The 18,638-nt window shown below is 33.7% G+C and overlaps 2 protein-coding genes across 4 annotated transcripts in view; one reads left to right on the plus strand and one right to left on the minus strand.

Moving 5' to 3' along the window:
* Positions 1–3,891, plus strand: part of LOC107877951 (putative glucose-6-phosphate 1-epimerase) — a 35,548-nt gene extending 31,657 nt beyond the window's left edge. For 2 of the 3 annotated variants that reach the window (XM_016724779.2, XM_047393579.1), the window contains one exon: positions 2,883–3,248. The gene's annotated coding sequence lies outside the window, so the exon portion shown is untranslated. Of the gene's footprint in view, positions 1–2,882; positions 3,249–3,563 lie in introns of those variants that run through there. The other variant, XR_007042778.1, reaches the window with a different exon arrangement.
* LOC124885734 lies at positions 805–1,695 on the minus strand (the record flags this gene model as incomplete). Its single annotated transcript, XM_047393988.1, has 2 exons — positions 1,621–1,695; positions 805–1,422 (listed from the first exon to the last, which is right to left on the minus strand). Coding segments are annotated over exons 1-2 (693 nt in total), but the record flags the coding sequence as incomplete, so codon positions are not given.
* Positions 3,892–18,638: the final 14,747 nt, after the last annotated feature.

An 18,638-nucleotide genomic window follows, 5' to 3' on the forward strand; every position in this document is an offset into this window, starting at 1 on the left:
CAAGAACTCAAAAAACTCTTAACTCTTCAATCCTTGCTCGGAATGCGATGAAATTTTGTACATAAGCTCTTTTCCACCTCCTAATCACATTTCAAGCACCATTTTGCTCAAATTCTTAACCATAAATTTCAGATTTTAACACCCACTTTCGATCTTCAAACTTGAGCTCCTCAACAATGGTAGATCCTCTGATTTAACTTCAATTAAGCTCAAATTCGAGATTTAGACTCTAATAGTGTTAGGAAACAATTATCTAACACCAAAAACACAAGTAAACAACAAAGTCGAGGACTTAAAATTTGATCTAAGGACAAAAACGCGAGTAGTAATTTTTTTTGGGATTTTCAATTTTTCAACATAAAGACCCAAGATTGACTTTACAACAACAACAACAACATACCCAGTGTATTCCCACCTAGAGGGGTTTGGGGAGGGTAGAATGTACGCAGACCATACCACTACCTCAAGAGAAGTAGAGAGGCTGTTTCCGATAGACCCTCGGCTTAGGACCAATAACAGTATAACAAATACAAAAAGTAAGCGGATACAAACTAGTATGGTACACAAGACAAACTAACAGTATAACAAACACAAAAGATAAGTGCATAATAAACTAGTACGGGATGCATAAAAGCCAACACCACTAACCCCCAAAACTACAGCCCCAACACTACGAACCAGAAACTCCAGACCCAAAGGAGCACTCCCCTATTACTACCGCCGCGCTCCCACCCCCTAACCCTCTACCCTAATCCGCGTCCTCCACACCTTCCTATCAAGGGTCATGTCCTCTGTAAGCTGTAATTGCTCCATATCATGCCTAATCACCTCCCTCCAATATTTCTTCGGTCTACCTCTAGCCTGCCGAAAACCATCCATAGCCAGAGTCTCACACCTCCGCACTGGAGCATCAGGGCCCCTCCTCGTCAAATGCCCGAACCAACATAGCCTCACTTCTCTCAACTTATCCTTCACCGAGGCAACTCCCACCTTCTCCCGAATAATCTCATTCCTCGCTCTATCTTTCCTGGTATGTCCACACATCCATCGCAACATTCGCATCTCCGCCACCTTCACCTTTTGGATGTGGGAGTTCTTAACTGGCCAACACTCCGCTCTATACAGCATAGCCTTTCGGACTATCACTCTATAAAACTTACCTTTAAGCTTCGGGGGCACATTCTTATCACAAAGGACTCCCGAAGCGAGCCTCCACTTCAACCACCCTGCCCCAATACGATGTGTGACATCCTCGTCAATCTCACCATTATCCTGAATTATAGACCCCAGATATTTGAAACTCTCCCTCTTCTGGATGGCCTGAGAGTCTAGCTTCACAACCACTTCATCTTCTTGCGACATATTACTGAACTTACACGCTAAGTACAAATTAAAGCTTGTACCAAATGATAACAGAGCAAACTACAAAGATGGAAACAACACGAAAACCAAGGAAAACACTAAAACAAAGAAAACAAGATAGAAAACGAAAATAAAAGGATAGAATGACACAAGAGAAGGAACGTAGGCAAACCACAATATTCCAAATTGAGGCCCTCAAAAGTAATCCAACTACAAGCACCAATTCTCTTACGAAGACCCCGAGTGAAACTAATTCACTCGCAACCTACGTTTCTCAACAAATCGATAAGCTCCCAACAAGCTTAAATTAACACTCGCAAATGTATCACACATTATCATTCGTCAACTACCTAAAAATAAAGGAAAACCTAGCTATTTATAGCCATGGGCTACTTATTACAAGATGGGCCCACAAGTGATCCTAAATATCAAGTGGGCCCAAAATGACTCTTAATGTCAAATAGCCATATGTTAGCGCATATACTTTCCCGTGTCCCCATGCTATCATCCAAATGTGATGTTGTGCAATGCTTTCTTGGGTGATATCGTCAAATGTAGCTCCCTCCCAAGCTATCCTCCAATCGCGTATTTGCTCCCCTAGAATGATCAAGTCCTTGATCCTTAGGTGTGAACCTTGAAGTATAGATCCCAAAAGAATGGAGCCAATTCGGATGAATAAAATGGAGGCTCGCATCCACAAGTTCTATAGAGTAGTGGTTAAGCCAACTTTGTTGTATGGGGTGGAGTGTTGGCTAATCAAAAACTCTCAGTTTAGAAGATGAAAGTTGCGGAAATGAGGATGTTGCGATGGATATGTGGATATGCTAAGAAATATATAGAAATGAGGGTATTCGTCACAAGGTGGGAGTTGCTTCGGTGGAGGACAAGATGCGGGAAGCGAAGCTTAGATGGTTTTGGCATGCGAGGAGGAGATGCACAGATGCCACAGGTAGAGATGAGAGAGATTGGCGATGTATGGTTTCAAGAAAGGTAGAGGTAGATCAAAGAAGTATTGATGAAAGGTGATTAGATAGGACATGACACAATTTCAGCTTATCGAGGAGATGCTTAGATAGGAGGGTGTGGATGATAATAATTAGACTTGGGTAGCACTGTGTTGTCTTGCTGTCTGTTCATATTTGTAATTGTAGTAAAATTCTTGTAGTTTGTTGTCCTTCGATTTTTGTTACTATTTGTTGTTTCTTGTACCTTGGTTAGTGTGTTTTTGTGTTGTAGTTTCCGTTCTGTTACTACTATCTGCTATTTTTGTTATTGTCTGTTGTTTCTTGTACTTCCATTATTTTTTTTTTTGTGGAACTTCTTTGACCTTTTTTTCTTAAGCCAAGGGTCTATCAGAAACCTCTCTACCTCTGAGGTAGAGGTAAGGTCTGCGTACTCTCTGGTCTCTACCCTCCCCAGACCCCACTTTGTGGGACTACACAGGGTATGTTGTAATTTTATCCTCTAGTGTCTTCTTACTTCTTCAGTCCTTGAGGTTTATTACTTCTTTGCTCCTGCAGGTGCTTTGTTGCAATTTATGGTTGGAGTGCAACAGCAACCTCTGCCAAAGACCCTTTACTCTTCTCCTCTTTTACATTTTCCTATACATTGGGTTGGAAGGTGAACTTCGAGTAGCCAAGTTGTTGAATAATACTTCGCTTAATGGTCAAATATTTGATATTATCTCAGTTTAAGGAAGACTCGTGGTCTAAGACTGTCAAAAGAATTATAACTGTTCTGATAAACAAGTATATTATGAGTCCGCTGCTGCACTAGTATACTGGGTCAAAGCGCCTTTTTTTGGGCACTTGAGGCTAGTTCTGAAAATGCATAAAAATGTATATAGAACACAGCACTGGTTTTTATGTACCCTATATTTGATCTTATGTGCTTGCACTTTTTATTTGATTGTACTTTGGGAATGGTGTTGGACCGAGTAGTGACAGGCTGACAGCAGGATCCGTGATGTCTAGATTATCTTGTTACCCTGTTATAATGCAACTGATTGTCTGAAGTGCATCATTATTTTTTTCATTTTTTTAATAATGGTGATGTTTAAATCAGCTTGTGCACATCACTTTGGACGTCTCACCAACCCTCGCACGTGACTTCTCCAGAAGGCTTAGGCTTAGGTAGATCCGTAGATGCTAAGTCAGTGTCCAAGGGCAGCCCTGTGCACTAAAGCTTCCCTTATTGCGCAGGTTCCGGAGAAGGGTTCTACCACAATGGTGTATTTTGCGCATTCTTACCTTGCATTTCTGTCTAAGGATAGAGGATGTTGGATGTTACGTCAGTGCCGCTAATAGAATTGGAATTTTTGGTATTTCATGTTTTTTCACTCTACTGACTGTTAGGCCTTTATGCCAAATAAATACATGTGTCTATTCGTCCGGAAGTAAGGTAGATGGACAGCATCGACACCCCGGCAGTTGTATTGAGTTTTAGTACTTATTAGTCTCTCAAGTTTGATCAACATGTCAGATTCTCCTCTTTTGACAACCAATGATAGACCAAATCCGTTTCTTTGCCCTCTTCTCTGCATCTTTGGGGTATTCCTTTTGCTTCCCCTCTCTTTGGTTCTTCTGCTCATCGTATTTGTGTCTGTTACTTGTTATAACGTACGTGTGTACGCGATAAAAATACAGTACAATTTCACAATATTTTCAGTTTCGAGGCATTTTTATGTTTACAATAAACGAAGTGTTGTGGCCCCTACTTCACTTTACGTTTCTCCTTTAATTTTTTCCTTCATCGTCCGTGGTACTCACACTCCTTTAATGTTCGTTTTTTCCTTCATCGTCGTGGTACTTACACTGCGAAAGCCTCAGCAATATCTATGAAAGGTTTGTCACTTTTGCCTCAGCAATATCTGTGAAACGTTGTCACTCTTGCCAATTCCGTGAACGTATTTGAAACGACTTTCCAACTATAGTTTTTTTGGGTCAGTAGTATCCACAAATCTAGGGGCAAACAAATGCTAATTGATCCCAAAAGATCCTATGATGCAAATTGTAAAAATTGAAAGAAGTTTGACAAAGATACGGAAAATTGAATGATAATTTGAATTGATGATTGTATTAAATGAATATTTAATAAATTGAATAATTGGAAGAATGAATGATAATTTAATTGAATAATTGATTGATTTGATTGAATGTATTCAATTGATATAAAATTGAGGTACATTGTCTTATTTTTACAAGTAATTAATCATCTAAATAAGGTAGAAGTCTAAATAAGGTATAAAATAATAAAGTGATACACTTCTAAACAAGGTAGGATACACTCTTAAATAAGGTATAAGATATTGGAAATATATACTAAAAATTTGCCTATGTACTACAGATTTACGTAGGATATACAAAAGGAATAAAATAATATATATAAATTTTCTAAATTTGGGTTGAAATCAACATGTTAAGGCAGTTGAAATCGAGGCTAGTCCAAGCTATGTGCTGCAGCAGTGAGACGAAATAGGTGAATCAACCCGGTCCAATGAATAGATACAACAATATTCCAATATTCCCCTCAATTAGGAGGGTACGAAAGAACCCCCAACTTGTTCAGTATATTGTGATGAAGAGGACTGGTGAGAAGAGAGTTGAACTTTGTGATGAATATTACCAAACTGAAAAAATAAAAATTGAATTTGATACCAACCATGCATATAATATGAGTGAAGCAGTTGGTCCAATGATATCATCAGTTAAGTTTACTGATGTGATTTGATAGATATAAAAAAATTGAAAATGGTGTCAAAATGACTGATTTTGATGATGCAGATCTTAAAAAAAAATAAAAAATAGGACCCTTAAGAAGATGAATTGGTGAGTGAAGATGAATAGGATCGGGGTTTTTTACCAGGATCCTTAAGAAAAAACATAATGATTAAAAACACAATCTAACAAAAGAAAATCCCAAAAAATTATAAAAAGTGGAGTTGTAAAAGGAGAAAATACAACCATAATAAATGAATCCCCAGATTAAAAATGAGATTGATGATGATTTTGATAATTTATAATATTGGCGAGCGTAGTGAAAGGACCAAGTTAGTAGACCTGTTCCATACATTGTAAATACTATCATGATGAATGAATTGGTAGTAGATTTATCTCATCTTTAATACTGCTATAATAATGATGATGATGAGATAGTGACGAGTACAGTCGTCATGAACGGATTATGTCATTAGACATGTTCCAAACATAGTGAATCAGAAAGTCAAAAAATATTTTGTCATGTTGAAGAAAACATGAAAAATTGATACAAGATCGAAATTAACCTTTCTCTAATACCATGTTAAAAATTGAAAGAAGTTTGACAAAAATTACAGAATAATTGAATGATGATTTGAATTGATGATTCTATTAAATGAATATTGAATAAATTGAATAATTGGAAGAATGAATGATAACTGAATTGAATAATCGATTGATTGATTTTGATTGAATATCTTCAATTGGTATAAAAATGAGCTACAATGTTCTATTTATATAAGTAATTAATCATCTAAATATGGTATAAGGTACAAAATAATAAAGCGATACACTCCTAAATAAGGTAGGATACACTCCTAAATAAGGTACAAGATATTGAAGATATATACTAAAGATTTACCTATGTACTAAAGATTTACCTAGGATGTACAAAAGAAATAAAATAATATATATGAAATTTCTAAATTTGGGCCGAAATCAACATGTTGAGACGGCTGAAATTGAGGTTGGCCTAAGCTATGTACTGTAGCAGTGAGATGAAACAGGTGAATCAATCCGATCCAATGACTAAATACAATAATATTCCAATACGAATAGGGGTTGAGATTAAAAAGTTTTAATAACAAATGTTGAACCCCTTCAGATAAGATTTTTTTATTTAGTGTGGTGGCAAAGATAGTTTGGAAGTTTCTTTAATAGCTTTGAATTCAGAGTAGATCATTCTTTTAGTTTCTTGGAATCCCCTTACTAGAAATGTAAAAAATTTGATGCAATTTCTTTACTCGACTTTGAAAACATGTATTGACTGAAAATCAAAAAACTCATCTATCCACCTTTTCTCCTCTTCACCTTTTCTAACATCAAAAACCCTATAAATAGCACCACTCGGTGAAAGAAGTGAATGAAGTAATATTTCTCTCTAGCAAATCAATCAACTAAAATTATCTAGTAGTATGGTACCATGACTAGATGGAGAAAATTTAGTCTGGTTTAATCGAGAAATTTGGTTAATTTTTTATCCTAATTCCATTCGTCGTTTGACACATCAATGGATCAACAATAATTATAGTTGAGTTAATTCCTCAAATGCTTAGTGAAATTATTTGGTTAAGTTTTTCATCTTTTAGTTTTAATAAGATCACTAGAGTTAATACATTTATCTTACAAAGTATAACAATGGATAAAAACCACTTAGAACGTGAATTAATTTGCAATGACACCCTTAATAGAAAAAGTAGAATTAATAAAAATAATTGAAACTAAAAATAATATGAATAACAACATTTCTACCCCATCCCATTCGTTAGAACATTTGTTGGGTCTTATATACTGTTGGTAAGGAGTGTTCAAGATTCAATTTGAGTCAATTTTATCCAAAAATCAAATCAAATCAAGTCGAGTTTTCATTTGTTCATTTTTTATTGATTTTTTTGGTTTCTTTAAAGTTGTCATTTTTTTAATTATAAATATGTTACATACATTGTCAATCACATAGTCCAATTACTATATTCCATATACCATTACTAAATCAATTATTCTTTAAGAAAAGTAATCATTTATCAAGATTTCTTGATGATAATTGAATTAAGTAGTAATAAATAATTTAAGGATTCAAAAGACAATTTTTCTTAAAATAAAATAACAAACCAACCAGAAGAAACTTGAGAAAATTGAAGGAAAGGTGTCTTTTAAGTCTTCATTGTGGAATTGGTGACGTTGACAAACTTAAAGAGTCAAACATAATTAGGAAACTTAATTAAGTTAATTGTGAATTTGATTAATATTTTTAAAACTTTCTAATCTTTTCAAAAATATAAATCAACCCACACCTCTCTCATTTCCAAATCAACTGTCTCGCTCATCTTTCCCCTTTCTCTCTCGACAGTTTCTCTCAACTTCTCCCAACCAACAGTTCTGCAAATTTCTTCCTTCAATCCCCGACGACTTCAACCTCCGGCGATAAATAGTTGAGTTTCAAGTTTCTTTTTGACTTTTACCCGTCAATCGACTTATAACATTGCTCTCCGACGACAACATCTAGGAGTTCTTCATCATCCATTTTTTTTTCACAGGTAAAAGATTATGGTTTTTTTAGTTATAAAGAAAAAGAGAAACTTGAGCCAACTTCTCCTCTAGTATTGGTTAACAATTTCAATATTTACTGCTTAAATTTGAGATGGGGACTGAAGAAAACCATAATTTTTGATATTTTCTCTTCTCTTCCAGAGTAAAATATAATTTTTTTATTGTTATTGTAGTTTTTTTTGTCGAACTGTTGATTCAATTTGTTGGTGTCTTTTGAGTTTTTTTAAAGTTTGATTTTTATTGTTTGTACAAACAAAATAAAAATGTTGGTGTTTTTGGTCAGTATTGATGTTCTTGGTGTATGTGTTGTGTTAGTGTTGCTGGGTTGATATGTTGTTGTTCTTGATAAAAATGGTGTATTTGATATTAAATGGTGATATTGCTGTTGTTTCATTGAACAAAATCTCGCTACTGGTTTTTCTACAACAGATTAACCATCTGATGCAATACATGAACAATCTGATAAAACAGATGAAACATCTGATGCAACAAATGAAACATCTAATACAAAAGATGAACAATATATTGGATGAAATTCTATCAACTATTTCAATAGGACGACATGTCCTAGACTTTGATTTCTTCTAACACATCATTTATCTGTTGCGATAGATGACTCTTCTGTTGGAAAAAATCTAAACAATATTGACAATTGATAACAGTCCCAACAACTGAATAAACTATTGCAAAGACCAGTCATCTATTTCAATAAATGAGTGATCTGTTTTTATTGTTTCCAACAGATAACTCATCTGTTGCATCAGGTTAGTTATATGTTACAATAGATAACTCGCTTGTTGCAACAGGTATGTGATCTGTAGGAACTATTATTTTACTGTGTTGTACATGTTATATTTACTGTTATTCTTTTTTTAATGATGCATTAATCAATTATAATTTTTTTATTTTCCTATTATTTTTAGATAATATGGCTCCCAAAAGAAAAGAAACTGAATCAAGTCCAAGTAAAGGAACAAGTGAAGCACCTAGGCTACATCCACTACTCTATGAGTTTTCTTTACAAGTGTTATCTCAACTAGAAGAAGAAGATAATGAACATGGAGATGAGGAATATTTCAAAAGAGATGATCAAAATGCTAATAGCCCTTCCACTGAAGAGTTAGTCAAAACCTTCAACATTGATAGTTATCTTGCGAGAATGCAGTGTGATGACACTACAAATTTAATTGGTGATTTGATGGTTGTCATCCATGGAAAAATCTTTTGACACCTTTAGAAAAATACTTCAAAACCAAAAATTGGATGCTTATTTCAGGGACAACTGCTTTGGGCAATATCTTAATTTATCGGAGGACACCAATGCTCGTTTCAAAATATCCATGGTATATGATCTTCTTAAGTATAGGTTTATGTATGAAAATAATGATAAGATGGATGAGTTGTGGATAAATCACTGTGGCATGCCTGTTTATTTTGGTTGGAAGGAGTTTGCCATAGTTACTGAACTAAAATGTTATCCTCTTTTTCCTTCTCAGCTTATACCTATTCTAACCCAAAAAGACACCCCGCACACCCAAAAAAGACAAAGGCAAGTCAAGTGATGACTTGGTGTCCCTTGTCGGACCAAGCTTAAAAAATAAAAAATTGATAAAAGCGTTGAAAGGTAAAAGACTTTCAAAGAAGCACAAGAAATCATTGTGTTTGGTTTGGTTTGTACATAATATTTTTGGATGGGAGACATTAACAACAATATACCACTTGGTTTAATAAAGCTCTTTGAGGATCTTGAACCATTTAATAACTATTCTTGGGGTTATGAAAGCTTCAAAATTACATTCAAATATTTGTTGACTCTGTTAACGCCAATACAACTTAGATGGCTTTTCATCGGCTTTTATGGTAAATATTTCTTCTATTATGATTCATCTATCTTTTATTTAATAATGTTTTTGATTTATTGACGTTATTTTGTAGGCTTGGGCATTTGAAACCATTCCTTTTTTGAGACAACAGGTGAACTATCAGGAAGAAGTTTCATGTCCAAGAATCCAAAGATGGTTGTCGTCCATAACTGATAAAAATGTAAACTTTTTTGATCTCATAGTAAGTATAATTCTAATTAGTTTTAGTTTTAATTAATGATTTAATCATCATTCTAATATATGTACTGATTTATTTTAGATTGTGCATCCATAGCTTATTCTGACCAATTGAGGGTTGAAGATGCTATTTTTTCTTACTTTATGGTCTGTACAAACTTTATCGGATTCTAAGGTCATTGATAGAATAAAAAAGGAATTATTTGGAGCAACATCTATCACAAGAAAAATAATTTTGGAGACTGGGCTTGTTGTTGTTGATGGTGTTAGTGGTGATGGAGTTATTTGTGGTGGTAGTGGTAGTGGTAGTGGTGCTGATATTGGAGCTAATGATGCTCTTCTTACAGTTTTTGAAATAACAAATCATTATAATTATGATCATACTGGTTTTTACAGATTTTTTCCCTCCCAGCCAATGTTTTACATGCAAATGTCAAGACTGCAAGGCTAAACTTGATGGAGTGATTAATGCTATTAATGAATTAACTGCTTTTATAGAGGGATTGATATCTAAGAAGGGTGTCATTCCATCAAATAGGATTTCATATCCATACACTCCATTAGAAATTAAGGCGTCTAAGAATAGAAGTAAAGAAATTTTCAAGGCATCATCAAACACGGGAAAAAGCAAAATTGCAACTCCTCTGTCTTTGTCTTGCACTTTTGATTAATGAACAAGGACCATAGGAGAGCAGCATGATCTGGAGAAGGTGAATATATATCATCTATTCTAACAAAAAAACAGAATACATATCTGTTTGAACAGATGACACATTTGCTAAAAATTATCTAACAGATATATACATCCATTGCAATAGTTGACTGAATTATCGCATCAGATGCATTATCTATTGCAACATATGTCTCGTCTATTTTAGAAAATCAAGCAGGTCTTCCTGCTATTTTAATTTGTACCAATAGATAACCTATCTGCTGCAATAGATGGGGAATCTGTTGGACAAATTAAATCAAGACTTCCTACTATTTTAGTTTGTCCAAATAGATGAGTCATATGTTGCAACAGATGGGTCATCTGTTGGAAATTATCATACAGGTCTTCCTCCTGTTTTAATTTATCCCAACAACTGAACCATCTGTTGTACCAAATAGGTCATCTTTGGTACAAATTAAAATAGAAAGAAAACCTGTTTGATTTGCTAAAATAGATGAGTTATTCTTTTCCGTCTTTTTATATCTCTGTGATTAGCATTGACAATTCTAGCTTTTCAGGTGGATGTCACAATAGAATCTACTGCTGAACAACATAATATCACAGTTGATAATCCATCAACTGCCTCCAAATATGAAAAAAAAGTAAAGCCCATCAGTTTGAAAGAACAAAAGAATTACTCGTTTGAAGATTCAATATCTCGGACGAGGCTCCAAAAAACCTAACAAAGTTGTTTAATGACTATTCAGAATGGATTGCCGATGGGCTGTTAAAGCTTCATGCCAGCAGATAAATAAATCATTTTTTAAATAGATTGATTTATGCAATTCTTCTTGTAAAAATATGACATTAACACATAAATCATGCAGAAAATAAAATGATGATCACTACAAAGTGAACTAATCAGGTCTTGATTTTGATATGTTCAACTTTATTATTGCACATCCCAGAATGAAGAATTGATTCTATTTGATGTCATAGCCCTAAACTTGCTGGAATGATAAAGTATAATTGCCATACATCTTACTACTAATACTTTATTTAATTGTATCTGTGTATTAATTTTACTATCAAGTAATATAAAATGTTTGATAATATGTGTAGCACATCGATATCATTTTTTACTACCTCTAAAAAAGGCTAAGTTGCGAATACTAGAACAATATAGATACATGTCAGAAAATTATTTGTACAAAGTTTATGTCAATAATGCCTATGATAGGTATTGTCAACAACAGCTAGAAGTTTTCCAAAATGAGGAATGCTTAATCAACATCATAAATGGTTTTCGCATTCCAGCTGACTTATCTTGACATTTGATCGACGAAGTGTGAATCCCAATCAATTGTAGTGATGAATTTCATTGGGTGTTAGCTGTCGTCATTCTAAAGGAGAGGCGCATCCGAGTTTACGCCTGGATGTTGGGAAGGAGATATTCTAGACCGTCGTCTGAGATACAAAAACTGGCCAAAATATTGACTACTTACCTTGATATAAGTGAATTTTCGGACCAAAAGGTTCGTACTGATTGGTCGACGATTGAAGCATATCGGGATAAAATGGGTAATTCATTTGATGTAGAATATGTTGAAGGAATTTCTCAACAACCCAGCGGTAGCCTGTAAGCATCATAATTTAGTTTCATTTCCTAAATTTCACAACACTTACATTAATTGCAAGATATAGATTATCCAATTTTTACAAATGCAGGGATTGCAATCTTTTTGTTGTCGCTTACGCTGAGTATTTTAGAAATCGATTAGAAGTACCAAACGATGGAATTGATATCAGATTACTACATAAAAGATATGCTACTATTTTATGAAAATACGGAGAAGCGAAAGCTCGAAAATCATATGCAAGCGACATTAAAGAATCACGACGACCAAAGATGAATTCCATAGCATCAGACGAGGAAAAACTTGTCCATATTGAGTAGATCTTTATAGCTTGAGTCTGTGAAAGTAATAATCTCTCCTTAGGAATTGTTTCCACAAAAACTTAAATTGTTGAGTTATTTGTTGAGTAGATCATTTGTACCCATAACAATTTTTTACATTTCATTTATTTGTTGATTTATTTCATGTAATTTCCAAAGGCTTTGATTTATTTAATTTTGTCTATGAATTTTATTTTATCCTTAAATTTAAACTTATTAATTGAAATGGAATACTAGATTCAAATATTGCAATAAATAATGAATCTATGGCAACAGACGACATATTTAGTGGAAATTATCAAACATAATTAGACATATGTTGCAACATATAGGTCATCGGTTGAAAATTATCAAATAAGTCTTCTTACCATTTTGAGTTGTTTCAAAAGTTGATCTATCTGTTGTAACATGTATACTATCTGTTGCAACATATAGACTTAGATATAAATATTTGAATAATGCAACAGATGACCAACCTATTGCAACAGATAAATTATCTGTCAAGAAAAAAAGACTATCTGTTTCAACAGATATACTATCTGTTGCAATAGGTTGGTCACTACATGTAAAGTTACTTGAAATAAAAATTGTCATGGTTTTGTATTTTAACATCTTCTTCTTTTACATACAGGCTCCAACCTTTTAATTATCACCTCATAAGCCCAGACCTCTTACATCCTTGCCACAGTGTTGTCGCACATAAAGGTCGTTGGGTTGGTTATTTCTATGTTGGTTAGCAAACATATGATGTGTGAAAGCGCATACGATCCGCACACAACATCGTTTGATTTTTTTGGAAGGTCCTTGTCTTTGTTTTGACCTTCAAAATTCTATATTTTATTCAACACTTCCTCTGAAAAATGATTCATCAGTTTACTCTGCCTTAGCAAGTTGGGGAATAAGTCCAATAGTGGCTTCATCTTGGTAAAAATACTGGCCTCATCGAAGACAGGTAAGTTGTAGTCATAAACCTTCATCATTTCCTTCTCGAGTAGTATGTCAAGAGCCAGAAAATATTTTACGTCCACGTTCATGACTACAAGAATTCTCTTTTCCTTGGTCCAGGCCTTGCCGTATGAATATGGCCTCTTCCGTCTAATATATTCAGTCATATCTTCACCCCATTCGAACCTAGAAACTAACGAATAAAATCCTGGGCCACCGGGAGTTGACCCTAGCTGAATTAGCTTATCGTACCTATTCTTGAAATTATTGTAGAAGTTGAGGTCCATTATCCTATCGCCAGCATCATAAGCATCCGAGTACGCTAATTTTCTTTCCCTCATGAGGCAGAGAATTTCATCAACATATTGTGATATAAGAAGATAATTTTTAAATAGTTAGTAATTTTAAAAAAGAAAAACAAAGTGAAAAGATGCAACAAATGGTCCATCTATTGCACAGGGTTCTCTGAATATATTAACAGATTACCCATCTAATATAACTTATGCAAAAAATAGATAATATATTGCAACATATGAATCACCAGTTGCACCAGAATACCCAGCTGTTGCCACAGATGACATATCTGTTGCATAGCTCCTTCTTCATGGAGTAGAATAGAAGGCTAGGTTAGGAAAAGTAAACTTACCGTGTCCACAAACCGCACATCCATATCTGTCATCTTCTTAAAGTCTTGGGGGAAAAAGGAATTCATGGTGAGGGTTTTTGTGCGTGGCTTGAAATTTATGGTCCTTCTCAGAACAAACTTCTGTTTGGCGTCAAGTTTCGCGTACATGTCCACCTTCTTCAATGGTCATTGAACTACATCAACTTTTGGAGGAGGAGGAGTTATAATTTATTTTGGTTTCCTAATCCAGAGTATATTTCTAATTGTTTTTTTCTTCTTCCTAACATCCACTGTAGGAGTGTATGGCTCACTCACCTTCTTGGATGATATGACAACCCTCTTGGATTCAATTCCTCGACAACAATAGAAAGAGCATCTATTTTTTCAAAGAGTTTACCCTGTCTATCCATGAACTCTTTGAATTTGCCCTCCTCGATTAAATTTAATCTTGAGTTTCATTGATTTTTAATAAAATCAAAATATTTATTTCATTCGAGAATTCTTTTTTAAAATATATTTGTACGTAATTTTTTTATTTTAAGTAGAGATTATATATTATCGTGTTCAATTATATGAGATTATATAATTTGATTACTTAAATATTTATTCTATATAATATCAGATTTTAATTAAAGATTATTTGAAAATAAATATAATAATTAAAATCTTGATTTAAATATAATTTATTATCAAAATAATTTATTTGGATAAATATGTGTTTGATCTTATTAAATCAAGAAGCTCGGGATTGAATGAGATATTAATTCATATCAAATTTTAATTGAATTTAGTCAACTATTTAATTTGGTCATAATTGAAATTAAATTGGCCACAATTGCAATGCAATTGACTAACTGATTCTCAATTTTATCGAAAATTAAATAAAATTGACCAACTCTTAAATAAGTTGGGTTATTTATTAAATACCCCAAATACAGATAATCTACCCAATACCTAAAACTAAATTAATTTCGGCCCAATTCCTTTACCCATTAGCCAAATTCCTCCAAAATTAATCCACCAGCCCAAAACTCTTAAAAACCACATGAGTAGCCTAATAATAATCAAACCAACCCGGTCCACCTGAGATTTGCCTTTTAATTAATCAACAATGCATACACAATAACAACAATACACACAAACCCAACAGCAACTAATAACAACACCAATGATTTTTCAACCGACAACAGTCCTCTAACGACCCGACCAGTCAACAACTCAATCGCGATCCAACTACAACCCATCGACAACAACCCTAAAATATAAAACCAATTGCGAATCCGACCCCAAACCCGATTTCAATGAGTACAAAATAAACCCGTAAGAGACAAAACCTCAGCAACGATTATTAGCAATGGTCAATTCCAGCTCATGGAAATGGTACCTAATGCTTTGTCTTTTCTCATTCGAATTAGTACCTTACGTGGTTTCAATCACTGGAATTCTCCAATTTTTTTTTGAAATTCAAAATCTAAATGAATTCCCCTCCCAAAATCCATATAATCTATGGAATATTCCAAAGAATTTTCATTTAACCACTTCCTATTCGTCGATGGTACGATTAAGAACGGGATTCTATCTCACCATCTGTTTGTTGAGATTAATTTAGGGCTGTAGGATTTGGGGCTTCTGAGGAAGCAATTGACCTCCAAATTTATCTTGGATATAAGCCTTTCATTGAGTTAAAATGGGGGGTGGGAAAAAGTAAGAGGGAAAAGGGCCATTTTGAGCTAAAATCAGTAAAATTTTTCATTCTAGTAAAACTTTAGAAGCCGTCGATTTAGTCAGAATTCTCGAAGGATTGATTTTCGATGGTGGTAGAGTCCAATGTTAGCTCGAGGTTTTATTTTTCTTCCCCAAAAGAGGTAAATATACTCTCGTCCCTTTTAATTCCATCATTTTCTTATTATCCCCTTTCTCCATAGAATTAGTTAACTGTTTAGTTGTAATCGTGATAATGATAGATTTGCTTACTGTAGATGGCTATGAGGGCCGTAGAAGTTGTTATTATATTATGTTGAAGCGATTATTGTGTTGTAGTTTTTAATTAGACTACTTGAATGAGTTCACTATTTTGTGTGTTAGTGATATTGAATAATGGATGGGTCTATCGTCTTATGATTATTGGCATTGATTAGCCATAATTTTACAGCATGAATCAAGCATATGTACATGTCTTCGAATTTCTGCCATTTCTTGTCTAGTTCATTATCATTATTTAATGGCTTCTGCGGTGAGGGTTTAGCTCTTAGTTTTGTTTGATGAGCTTTAAAGGTGGTTTCTTTGACTTATTACTCATCGTTCTGGATCTGAGTTCAATGTCTAAATATCATAATTTATCTCAAAACCACTATAGTATCAAATTTTGTAAATTCCCAGCATGTGACATTGAATATTGCAGTTGATTCGCCATATTTTAGTTGAATCTCCCCATCTAGTGTTAATATATTGTTTTGAGTAGAACACTGTCTTGGTTTGTTTTAAGGTTATTGGTTGCAGTTTAATCGACCGCATTAGGCTATCTTCAAACTGTCTCGGCCTTTAGAGCCAATGGAGATAGTGGGTGTATTTCTGTGGTATGGTCATCAGTCTTATGGACCCTTAAAGGTCTTTTCTTTCACCTTTGAAAATTCATTTCAAGTTGGTCGAAGAGAAGACGAGGGTAAGTTTTAACATAACTCCTCTTAAGGTGTTAAGACATACTTCTCTTTGTGTGTCGACTATGAATAATGTTTCATTATAAATAAGAATATTTATACGCTCAGCACCTGTGTAACCATATTTTATTGTTGAAAGTGTCTTAACTTCTTTTTCTTTATTTTCCTTCCCAGTTTGATTACTGTACATATTCATGTTATGCCTGGAAGTGTGATTTCTTCCTCTCTTGTTAATTGCTTGCTTGATTTCTTCCTCTCTTGTTAATTGCTTGCTTATTTCTTCATTTGTCTTATTGACCATATTGATTTTTGTCCTTTAGATGTGCACTTTGGTTCTATTGACAATATGATGGATTCATGTTAAATGTTGACTAAGTTTGATGTTAGATCCTTGTATGGTATATTTGCAACTTTGTGCAAATAAAAGACTTTCAAATTCATATATTTTGTGTCGATTAGAATGACTGTTCGTTAATATTTTATCTTGATTGGATTCTGTCTCATGAACCTAAACTCTTTAGGTTTTGCAAGACTATTTAGGCAAGAAATGATGTTCTTTCTTGTTTAATGAAGTGGTAAAATCGATCAGTTTGATTATTTTTTATATTATATTAATCTGTGTTCCTATTGATTTGAAGCCTATTACCTTTTTATTTTGCTAGTGCGTGTCATTGATAGTTCTTGATTTCTTTACCTGTGTCTTTGCTTTTGCTTATCTACTACTCGGCTTAGTTATCTAGTTCAATATGTTTTGATTTCATGAATCTCGTGATAGTTGATAACTTTCTAATCCTTGATGTCCAAATAAACCATGGACAGATTTAATTCAGGCTGTATAATACATTTTTTTCTTTCTTTCTTAAGTTTATGTCCCCTAGTTGACAAAGGTTTAATGTGATATGTCTATGGGTAAAAATGAATCAATAATTTGGGGTGTTGTTCTTTTTGATAAATCGTGTTAATATTGATTTTTCTTTTATGTTAATACTTTATGTTATTGTTTGTTTGTTAGGTATCAACATTTGAACATATATTATTTGCTTTACATTTCTTTTGCAGGTGGATACGTTCGAGTCCAAATAGACCTTTCCCCTTTTGCATTTCGTAATAGGCCAATTAGGCCCATTTTTTGAGTCAAGTTTCGAGGAGAAGGTCCAAAAGAATGATGTGCATAGTGCACGAATGTGAGGAGTTGAAAGAAAAAAAATGGGTTAAAGTCTCGTCTTAGAAGTGGCAAAAGACTTGGAAGTCTCATTTTTTATGTTATTTATTTATTTATTTATTTATTTATTGTTGTCTTTTTTATTATTATTTATTTATTTCTTCATTTCATAATTTATTCATTTGGGCCTCAAAGCCAATGTTGTAAAGTAATATAGGTGAAATCGACCATGGACCAGACGGTCTAAAAGATAGCTCAGGACAGGTTATGGGCCAAAGCCCGATATCTAGAGTAGGACAGGTGAAGATGGGTTAAAAGCCCAATTAGATTAGGACAGGGATGATAGACTTGGGCTTACGAGCCTAAGTCTCCTATTTTGCTATCTTATTTGCTTAGACTAGTTATATTTCCTACAAAGTCGTCAAAAAATTGATTTTACGTAAACATAAAAAAATCAATTTATTTTCAACAATCAATCCTTTTAGAAGTTAGCCAAAAAAATAATTTTCAAACAGTTCGGATAACTATAAGTTAGCAGATATTTTAGTTGTCTAAAAACCTTCCTAAAATGTTAATGAGAACCGCCTACCTAGAATTTTTGAACTTAAATGATTTTTTCTGTTTTGAAATTATTTGAGTAATTTATAGAGGTTTTCTTAATTTTCCTAAATAAATTAAGTAGCGACTCAAAATAAGTCAATATTTTCGCAAAACAGAAATAGCGACTCTGCTGGGGAATTTGAACTAGGTTCTAACCAAATGTTTGAATTTATCTTTTGACTAACTATTTAAATTGTTTACGTGCTTATATGTTTCAATTCTACGAAATTTAATTATTGCATTTCATGTCATAATCCCGCATGATGATTATTAAACCATTTTGGGGTTTCGGTAATGTCCCGACCCCTATTGTTCA

The sequence above is a fragment of the Capsicum annuum genome, chromosome 7 (genome assembly GCF_002878395.1).
Source record: "Capsicum annuum cultivar UCD-10X-F1 chromosome 7, UCD10Xv1.1, whole genome shotgun sequence".
NCBI classification, from domain to species: domain Eukaryota; kingdom Viridiplantae; phylum Streptophyta; class Magnoliopsida; order Solanales; family Solanaceae; genus Capsicum; species Capsicum annuum.